Genomic DNA, 10,690 nt, shown 5'->3' on the forward strand with positions numbered 1-10,690 from the left:
ATTAATCAAACATAAATACATAAATCATCAATCAATTAATAAATCGATTAATCATAATTTATCATCTAATATATATATATATATATATAATTATATATATTATCACATAAATCAAATAATATTACTATTATTATTATCTTACCTCTTATTATTTTAACTATTATTAACTCATTAATTAAAAATAGTAAATACCAATATTATTAATTACAAAAATACTAAATATCATTATTATCCATAAAAAATTTATTATTATATTATTATTATTATTATTTTATTAAAAGAAAATATGGGGTATTACACAACCACCACCGCTATCTTCACCATGTTACTGCCACAACCACTACCACTACCGTACTGCCGCCGCTGCCACCACCACGCCACCCGCCACCATCACAACCACACCACATGGAAAGGAAAGAGATGATCCAAATTTTTTTATATTTAATAGAAATTATTTTTTATTATATTATTTGTTGTGTTATCAAACACAATTCTCATTCTTGGAATAAAAATAGAACATGTTATCAAACACATTTTTTCTCAGAAATTGTTCCAAAGCATAGAAATAGAAAAAAATTGTTTCTTTTCAGAAACAGTGCTAAGGAATAGAATGGTTGTCATGCACACCCTTAATCTGTGATTAAAACTCAAAAATCCATCTAAAAAATTTGTATTAATAAAGTAAATAATTAAATAAATATTTTAATAATGTTTTTTTATTTTTTATTATATTTCTATATCTTACAATTTGATACGATTCACGATACAAAAAATAGTCAAACAATACACTATGTCACATCGTACGAATTGTATCGTGTATCATACGATACTGATAATTATGATTATACTTACTACAATTATGTGGTATTGTTGATTTGAAATTGATCCAACAAACTAATCAGATAATAAGAATAATAAATCTAAAATAGTAGTAAGTATAACCTTGTCCTTATTCTATAGGATTCATAGAAGTTTTGCTTTTCAATTTATTTATGAAAAAAAATTTATCCTTTTAAAGAATATAACATTATGTCATTTTATATCCTAACATTTGATTTTCATCGATCTACGATTATAATTTATTGAGTCAAATTTATTGAGTTAAATTTATTATTAATTAATTAATAAATTTGAATCAATAAATTATAATCATTGATTAATGAAAATCGACGGTTAAAGCTATATCCATTAAAACGACTAACGTCTTTCTGTTTATTTATACCTAAAAATTCAGAATAAATTCGGTAGATCAAATCTAAAAATGGACTGAATTAGTTTGTCAACTAACCTCCGTAAATCGTATGTGTATATCAAAACATTTTAAGCTTTAATCACTAGTATAATAGATTTCGTACAACTTTATGGGAAGGAACACCTTTTATATAAAATTGATGTTGGGCTAAATATTTTCTGTACTTATAAGACCTTTATTAATCTTCCATGATTAAAAAATAATTGATAATTCCTTTTGGCAGCAATTGGCTTCACTAGTTCAAAAGTCTTCAATTGCTTCGTTTTATTTTTTTAAATGAGCGTTGATGATTATATCTGTGATTGGGATATACGATGGTAAATTTTAACATGATAAACTTATGAATTTTTTATATTTATATCAACATGTATTCATATTAATATTGTGTTTGCAAATTTAATGAATGATCTTAAAAAAATTCATGTTGTATTCGTTTTAGCTGTATTCGTGTTGAATGTTGATTTAAATTAAATAATTATATATTTATTTTAAATAATTTTATTTTTATTGTTAAGAGATTCTTTAATGATTATTTTGAAGGAAATATAATATTATGTCTATCTCTTTTTATATTTATTTCTATCCAAATCACAATCTTAACTAATAATAAGGGGAGAGAAAAATGATAAATGTGAATTATGATTGTAATTTAATTATAAAAATATATAATAGATATGAGAAATACCTTGCTATCACAATTTTAAATAAGATTGGCAAAACGAACTCAGCTCGATGGGCCGACCCGTCCTATTCGTCCAACAGGGCGGGACATGCTTATTTTTTGACGAATTCTTATTTTTTGACGAATTGATAGTGAGGAGAACGAGCTGAGGTGGGTTAGTGTAAAATAAGTTCTGGTCGTCGGGCCAACCAGTTTCCCCGCGAAACAGGCGAGACTGAGTTTTTTAGCCTACTTTCAAAAAAGAGATAGGGCAAGCTGACTCAATTTTTGACGTATTAATGACGGAATGAAGTGGGGCGGAGCGGGCCACCTTCTTCACCACCTCTATTTTTAAATGGTAAATATTAAAACTATCGCTCAGAAATACTGTTATTAATGGAGCAGCTCATCGTCATTACCTTTGTCACCGGAGTCTTACTGAGTTTTAAAAATTTCATTCCTAAAACAAAATTCATTAAACAAATTTTGTGTATTTTAGACAATTTGTGTATTTTTATTGTCTCAAATAATATATATATTTTTCTTAAGAAAGTAAAAAGAAGAATATATTTATTTATTTTTTTGAAAAAAAGGTGGATCTTTAATCTTTAGTAAACTATGTATTACCAAAGAAAAAACAAAAATTGGAATATAGTATTTATTATTATATTATGTACATATATTGTAATTTTTAAACTTTTAATTAAAAAAATAAAATAAATGAATTACTCATCAGTATTAATGTAACTTTTAAACTTATTTATACATATTAATTAGTTTTTAAATGTATAAAACTAATTTTTTATTTCCCTTTATTTCATAATAATGATTAAGGTATAAATAATTTATAAATTCAAAAACTAATACATGCATATAAATAAAGGAAAATTATACTCTTATATTGCATGAGATTCATTTTTCATGTTACACTCATATAAAAAGATATATCTTTTTTTTTTCTTCTAAAAAGTGAGTGGGCCCCATTTTATTTGTTTCGCAACATAAGATAACTTTCCCTATTGTATAAGAGAAATAAAATTCATAAATAAATTGATGAACTAAATTGAAATACTAAAATACTTATTTATTATTAAATGTGGTGTTATATTAGCTAAAGTCAATGTTATAATATATAAGTAAGGAGATTAATATAAAAATATATGTATGTATTAAGTTGAAAAAAAAAATCACATTTGTTTGGTGTAACAAGAAGCGAGAGAAAGACAAGAGGAGGAACAATAACAATAACATATCACGTGAGGAAAATCAAATAATACTAGCTTAATTGGTGTTTGATAAGTTCGATCTTTCTCTATATCTCTGTAATAAAATTATCTCATATGGAAGATAAATGTGATTTATTAAAAAAATAAGGGAAAAAAGTGTGTCATTTTAGATGACGTATCTTATATCCTTTCACTCTCACAAAGAGATAAGATTCACTCTTTAAAACTTTTTTTCCCATTCTTTCTCTCATAATTTATCTCTTTCTCTCACTTAAAATGATATAACTTTATATCCTTTGAAATAATGGACATTTTTCTCAAAAAAAAAAAAAAAATATCATACGAGAAAAGGAAAGGACTTGGGAGTAAAAAGGGAAGAGTAGTTGTGGAAAAAGGAGTGGTGAAGATGATAAGTTTAAAAAAACAAAGCGTGCACCGTACGAGGCTCCTACAATAGCGCGGTTCGTGGGAGGGGGAGACTCCAAACACCAGCACACAACAAAACAATAAAACAAAAATAAAGAAAATAAAAAAACTTTCGCACTTTGCTTCTTCGTCTTCTTTAACGTTTTGTCCTCCTTGATCTTGTTTTCTTTCCCTCTATAAAACCAGGGTGGGGTTTGGGTTTTTCACCAACCCTATTCTCTTGTTTTCTTGTTTTTTTGCTTTTTTGTTTTCTTCACAATATGAGGAAGAAACTAGATACTCGTTTCCCTGCTGTAAGTTCTATCTTTCCCTTCTTCTTTTTTTCTTCTTTTTGTGTTTGTTAAAAATATGATTGTTCCTTGCTGTTTTCCATTCTATTCACTGTGAGTTATTGGAGGTTGTTTGTTAATCTTTATTATATCATGATTTGGTTTTGTTTTTGTTGGGGTTGGTTATTTTCCTTGTGTTATTGATGGTTCTGACTCACATGGGAGATGGGGTTCTCCTGGTTTTGAAATTTATGTTATTTGTGATTTAATGCCTAAACTTGCTTTCTATTGACACTGGGCTCTGGAATTGTTTTTACGATAATTATTTGCTGTGAATTATTGACTTTGTGAATGAATCAGTTGTTTTGCTGTTCTGTTGAGGAAGTTTGTGTGGCATAACTTACTGGATTAGAGGAAATTTAGATGTCATTGGTTTTTATCCTATGTGGCATTCGTTGGTAAGGGTTAGTGGTCTTTGGCTAATCCTCTTACTGTGTTTTCCAAAGCTATAACTTGCAGGTAAAGTTTTGTTTGAAGAACTATGCCCATAGATGTTATTTTGGATGAAATAAGGGTTGTGTTTGATTCGTGGCAGGTGTATAGCATCATAGTAGGTAGCGGTATAGCGCATTAGCGAAGCCCTATGCACAAACATGTTATATAGATATACCACACATATAAAGGCCTAGAAAATAGAGTTGATGGGCTGGAAGTCGCTGAGAATGGCTGTAACTCAGTTGCCGCCGTCTGTCGAAAGTGGATGGGCTTGTAAATGCTAAGAGTCGAGAATGAGAGGGAGATATTTATGGTCTGCATGGATAAGAGTTGACACACAGAGAGATTTGAGAGATACAGATTAAAAATAGAGCTTAAAAGTCCATTTAACTCTTTTAATACGATTGTTGGGACATCAGATTGAGGAAAATATCTTCCATACTCCCGTGGTACTGGAACACAGTACATCTTTTACTAAATTTTGAAAAAAATAATGTAACTGACTTTTACCATTTTACCCACCCTTTTATGGTTATTCTCATCTAAGTCCCACCTTTTTTCTATTTTTAGTAAAGAAGTAGGTAATATTGTAGTACTAAAGATATGCTCCAGATCGAGGGCAAAAACTGAATTTTCGAACTCCTTCCCTGTAACGCGATTGGCCACGATAGCGGCCGCTATGGCGGCTATTGTGAATCAGAGCGCGCTGCAATCCGCTACCGTGGCGCTATAAGGTGTAATTGTGGTGCGATTAATAATTAAGATTGAGGGAAAGGACAAACAGAACAGGACAGCAGAAGTGGTTGAGTTACAAGAGGCAAGACATTTTTTTGTGTTAGTTGGTTAATTAATAACCAATGCACGCGACTAAATTTTTTGAGATATCTGCTGTTCAATATGCATAAGTACGAGATAGAATAATGCAAAATTTATTGTAATATCTTTTGTGTCATGCAATGTTTGGAAGCACTAGAGTTGGGGAAATAAAGGAGCATGGGTTTTTGGTCTTACTCCTTTTGTGGTGTGGACCAAATTCTATAACCCCGTGTGGACACACTTTTATTACCCGGTTTAGTGGGTAACAAAAATTCAGAGTTTAATATTGTTCCTTAAGTTTTTTTTTTTTTTTGTCCAGTACTCTTTTCTTTTTTTAAAGAAAAACCTTCTGAGAAGTTGTGGTTGACTTGGAGATTTCCTTAGTATAATTTTGTTTGCATTTTTATGTATACTTAGTTTGGAAATAGTTTTTTTTCCTTATGAAGCACCTCTATGCTTTGGTTTGGCTGTGGAACATTGATTACCAATTCTGGGATATAACACGTTCTCTGTGATTTGACACTGCTTTAGTTCATGCTTTCCGTAATGTAAGCAGGGCCGGATGTTGTGTAGTGCGGTTCAAAGTGGACTGTGGTCCCCCTCAAACTTTTTCAAACTCCAATGTATGTGTATATATCTATAACTTTTTACCTGAACTTGCCCCCCTACAAACCATGGTATTTTTGGAGGTATAGCACTGCCACTACCTGTTCTGCAAATGTATTAGAAATGATACCTTGGGACGGATGCAAGGCTAAGCAAGTTGCTTTGTAAACCACGTGGTGTTGAGAATTACTTTCGATTGTAGATGTTATTCTTCAATCTTCTGAGAACGGGTTGTTTACTCCTTTGTTAAAGCTGCTGCTTCCAAGCATTTCCATGTTATAACCCTAGAGGATTGTGCATGACACTTGCTCAAATAGAATATATTACACTTTTTTTGTATTTTTAGGGGAAAGGGTGAGCTATGGGAAATCTGAGTATAGATCACTGCTTATAGAGTAGGACAGACAGTCAGTTTTCTCCTTTTAATCCCCCCCCCCCCCCCCCCCCGCCCAATCTTCTTTTAGTTGAACATTTATCCTTTTCTTCATTCCTTGTTTTAGGGGAATTTCACTTAATTGCATCAAACTGAATGCTCTTTTATTTAGTTTTAGTCATTTTAGTAATGATCGTGTAATCTAATTGAATTGATTATTGATAGGCTAGGATTAAGAAAATTATGCAAGCTGATGAGGATGTAGGGAAGATTGCAATGGCTGTGCCTCTTCTAGTTTGTAAGTCTTTCATACATATTCTGGTTTTCATTCTTTATATTTATATTTTTTTTTTCTTTTCAAACGGTTGTTTTTTGTGCCTTGGGGATTTTGTAATGAGTTATCTTTGGTTTATGATAATGCTTTATGTATTTGCAGCCAAAGCACTAGAGCTATTTCTGCAAGATTTGTGTGATCGAACATATGAGATAACTCTAATGAGGGGGGCAAAGACCATGAATGCTTTTCATTTGTAAGTGAAATTCATTACTTTTTGTTGGGCTTAAATTTGTGTTTATGTCAAGGCCGTAAAAGGTAGTTTTAAGCCTGCAGTTGTCTTCATTTTTTGGGTAGTTAACTATGTTGCTTGTACAAACATGAGAGCTGCAACTCTTATGATAATATGTTTAATCTCATTATGTCTCAGGACTCTTCTATGGATTTAATATTCCAAGATGTATAAGATTAAACTACCCTCTTTCTCCTTCTATTTCTCACATCCCCGAACATGATTAGACATAGGAAAGACATGTCTGCAGAAGAATATGATTTGATGGTCTTGCTTTTGGAACACGCGCTGTTCTAGTATTTCCCGCCTGTTTCTGGTTTCTAATAGGTTGAGTTCCTTGTATCCTTGCCTTTGCAGAAAACAGTGTGTACAGACTTTTAATGTCTTTGATTTTCTGAAAGATATTGTCAGCAAGGTTCCTGATTTAGGTGGTTCAGTTGCAACTGGTGACGATCATACTGTCACTAAGAGGAGGTTTGTGCTTTGGATAATAATACTCTTTTTGCTCGGAACTAGTTTTCTGTGTGCTGAATTTTTTGTTTTATATTAGGAAAGTTGCCGGAGATGATGGTAATGACAGCGATGAGGAAACCAAGAGAAGTAAGATGGTAAGAGATATCAGCTGTTTTCAATCACTTAACTCAGTAGTTGCCTCAATTTTTTCTTGAGAGATTAAGCCTTTTGCAATTTGCTGAGTGATTATCTTTGTGTGCTGTGCACCACTTTGAACGTCTTTTTTTGTTACGTTGGTGATAAAACAATTTACCTCAGTCATTAGGGAAGTTTACTAGTGGCTTGTGAATGCAAGTACCTTTTGTAATTTATAGCTTGTAAAGCTATCCCCTTTTCAACTTAAACCTTTTTATTTGATTTTCTGAAAACTTTTGGCAAAAACTGTTGTAATTGAACAAACTATAAAATCAGCCCGAGCATCTAATGATGAATTTCTAGCTGAGAGATGTGGCACTGTAAAGAACCTGGAAGCTGCTTGATGTTAAATATTATCTGAATAATGTGGTTTTTTTTCTAATGATTTGTACAGCCAGAACCTGGACATACCAGTGGCAGAGGAAGGGGTAGGGGAAGAGGCAGGGGTCGTGGTCGAGGAAGTAGAACAGTAGATCAAGAGATGACTACACATGTCAAGTTTGAAGACGATTCCGATGTATTGAAGCAAAATGACAAGCACACTCAAAGCAATGAAAGCTTGGAAAATGTGTCAGAAGTTAAGCAGAGTTTTCCAGTTAACGAACCGGCTGAAGTATGCATTCGAAATTTTGACTTAAATTTGAACCCAGATGAGGACATGGATTTGTTAGTACCAACTCCTGTCCCAACTAGTTCATCAACAAAATCAATGTCAGAAGAGAAGCATGAGGAATACCCTGGATGGTCCTTGTCTGATGTGGAAAAAATGGCAATTGATCCCATGCAACTGGCCAACTTAAATAGAAGGACTGATGAAGATGAGGAGGATTATGATGAAGAAATCTAGATGAACCTTTAATTGTTGATTTAAATATGGCTTCTGATGTAGGTCAGACATTTGAAATTTCTGATGGAGAGTTAGAATAGATTTTTTAGACGTATCCTTAGTGGTTAGGAAGATTAGGAGGGATAGGACATTGAATACTCTCCTTAGTTTAGGCTAAAAGTGGAAATACTATTCCTTTTAGAAATAGGCAGTGTTGTAATTTTAGAAATTGTAATAGGCATTGCCTATGGTAGGCACTACCTTAAGATTTTAGGTGTACGTTGGGAGTTGGGACTTACTTCACGTACCTCTCAAAATTTGATGGGGATGGATGGCTCCCTTAGGCAATGCTTTTACAAGTATTTTCTTTATGATCTTGTTCTCCCATTAATCACAGTTTGTACATCTACTTCCCCAAGCTTTTTGCAAGATCCTTAAACTTTTGATTACTTTCTCACTTGTTTGGGCTAGGAACCTTTTGACCATTTGATTGGATTGTTAGAATTGACTTTGCGTGAATATTACTTGTGTACTTTTGAGAGCACGTCTGCCAGAAGAGACCAAGGTGTTTTGCATGCACCAAGTTTCCATCCCTGACGTCTGTCATATCACTCTGAATTTTGGAAATTTTAGCTTAATGCTTTTTCAACCCATAATAAATATATGGAATATTTGTTCTTATGAGATAAATTTTTTTTATGTTCGTACAAAAAAATGAATGGAATTTATTAAGAAAAAGAAAAAGAAGAAGAAAATAAGTAGGTTTCACTCATTTTTGTTTATGTGTATGATATAATTTTATTTCATGCAATATGACAAATTATATTCCATCCATGTAAGCTAAAATGTCAACAAGTATGGGCTAGATTTCTTGACCTATTCAAGCCTATTAAAAATTAGAAAAAAAGGAATAAAATAATTTTATTTTATAAAGACTCATCCATGATGTCGTAAAGAGTTATAAAGACTCATTTATATATTACTCTAGATGTGGTACTTATCAAGGTTATGACCGAAGATAGATCCATCCAAGATGGAAGTTTTCTGAGGTGGAACGTAGTGTGTTAAAATAGTTTACATGATTCTCTCCATATACTTTCACACAATCTAACGAATTAGGAGGAGGATGGATAGACCCTTGAAGACATAATTTTATTTATTTATTTATTTATTTTTTTGGAAAAAGGTACTTTTGAACACATAATCTAACGCCAAGCATTAAGCAAAGAGTTAATAGTGAATCTGAGAGTGCAATGATCAAGTATATATATTATTAGTGAGCAAACTCGTAAATGGTGATTATTGTAATTTGGCAAATGAATTTGTCAAAAGATGTTCGATCAAAAGTTACAACCTCTATTGGTGATTTTATTGACTATATTGTTAGTTAGCAAACTTGTAAATGGTGACAATTGTTATTTGCTAAAAAGGAAGTGGTAATTGGCACCTATTCATAACTAATCACCTAATTAACAAGTTGGCCAGCTAGCTCAGAAGCCTTTTCGAGAAAGTTCCTATAACTGAAGTTCAAATAACTGCAATATTAAGGGAGACCCTACACAAACTCGAATATATATATGTGACCATTTTTAATTGTATTTGCGGGACTCATTTAATCATCATTTTTCTTTCACTTTGATTGGTACAGTAACTCACTAAGCAAGGTGGGCCATTCACCTACTCAGACAACTTGTAAGAAAAACATTAAACTAGAATTCCAAAATGCATATTTAATTTGGTCCTAATTCTAGGGACACCTAAATAGTTGTCCCATGAAAAAGGTGATATAGTTCAAGAGGCTAGACTCACCAGGCGTTGCGGTTTTCCACTTAAAAGCAAATAATGTTCTTACTTGGTTGTATATCCATTTGAGAGTGCAAGGAAAAACATGGAGATATATCCTACCCATTGGAATTTGAAGTCGCAATTTGTGATACTAATGGAGTTGAATCAGTGTCTTCAGGTATTCCGAATGAATGATTAAAAATTGTTGTGAGCTGGTTATATACATTGATCAATTGGATTAACAAGGTGTATTTATATGCCATTTTTGTTATGGATAATCTAAAGGATAATTCTCTATAACTTGGGGAGAGAGAATTAAGAAAACTTAACAACTTTTGAACAAATATAAACTAATTTCTTTTTTTACTAATAATTGTTTCTAAATAATAATGTGTAACTATTTCACTTCAAAAGGCTTATAGTCAAACAAATCCAAATATACAATTCATAATTTTATCTCCAGTATATATATAGGTTAATATGCAAATTAATTTTGTTCATAAATCAATTTTATGTATCAAACAATAATTTAATGTAATTGAATATAAATAACTTTAAATTTATATCTTATGATTTGATTTTTTTCTCTCTCCTTAAAATAATACATAAACGTTCTCAAAAAAGGGGGAGAACGAAAACATGAAAACTACAAAAGTAAATTATTTTCTCTATTTTTATTTGGGTGTCCAGTAATTGAAGAGAATGAAAATAACCTATATTAAAGTTACAATTGATTTTATT

At 31.6% G+C, this 10,690-nt stretch overlaps 1 protein-coding gene across 3 annotated transcripts; it reads left to right on the forward strand.

Moving 5' to 3' along the window:
* The first annotated feature begins 3,614 nt into the window (after nt 1-3,614).
* On the forward strand, nt 3,615-8,619 carry LOC133290603 (uncharacterized). 3 transcript variants are annotated; one of them, XM_061488708.1, is made up of 7 exons: nt 3,615-3,858; nt 5,702-5,768; nt 6,350-6,422; nt 6,561-6,654; nt 7,048-7,164; nt 7,241-7,298; nt 7,733-8,619. In XM_061488708.1, exons 3-7 carry the CDS (start codon nt 6,368-6,370, stop codon nt 8,183-8,185), a joined length of 777 nt encoding a protein of 258 aa, XP_061344692.1. In that variant the 5' UTR covers nt 3,615-3,858; nt 5,702-5,768; nt 6,350-6,367; the 3' UTR covers nt 8,186-8,619. The 3 variants fall into 3 exon arrangements, with proteins under 3 accessions (XP_061344692.1, XP_061344691.1, XP_061344693.1); XM_061488707.1 differs by lacking the exon at nt 5,702-5,768; XM_061488709.1 differs by lacking the exon at nt 5,702-5,768 and having other exon boundaries at nt 6,355-6,422.
* The last annotated feature ends 2,071 nt before the right edge of the window (nt 8,620-10,690 follow it).

Source organism: Gastrolobium bilobum, unplaced genomic scaffold (assembly GCF_033153095.1).
Source record: "Gastrolobium bilobum isolate Gb01-03AN ecotype WA unplaced genomic scaffold, APGP_CSIRO_Gbil_v1 utg29588, whole genome shotgun sequence".
NCBI classification, from domain to species: domain Eukaryota; kingdom Viridiplantae; phylum Streptophyta; class Magnoliopsida; order Fabales; family Fabaceae; genus Gastrolobium; species Gastrolobium bilobum.

Excerpts from the sequence above, each read along its gene's own strand:
- LOC133290603 (XM_061488707.1), top strand. The coding sequence starts at position 3,826 with ATGAGGAAGAAACTAGATACTCGTTTCCCTGCT. Across the intron at positions 6,423-6,560 it reads GGCTGTGCCTCTTCTAGTTT|CCAAAGCACTAGAGCTATTT; the intron begins GTAAGTCTTTCA and ends ATGTATTTGCAG. Across the intron at positions 7,299-7,732 it reads AAACCAAGAGAAGTAAGATG|CCAGAACCTGGACATACCAG; the intron begins GTAAGAGATATC and ends TGATTTGTACAG.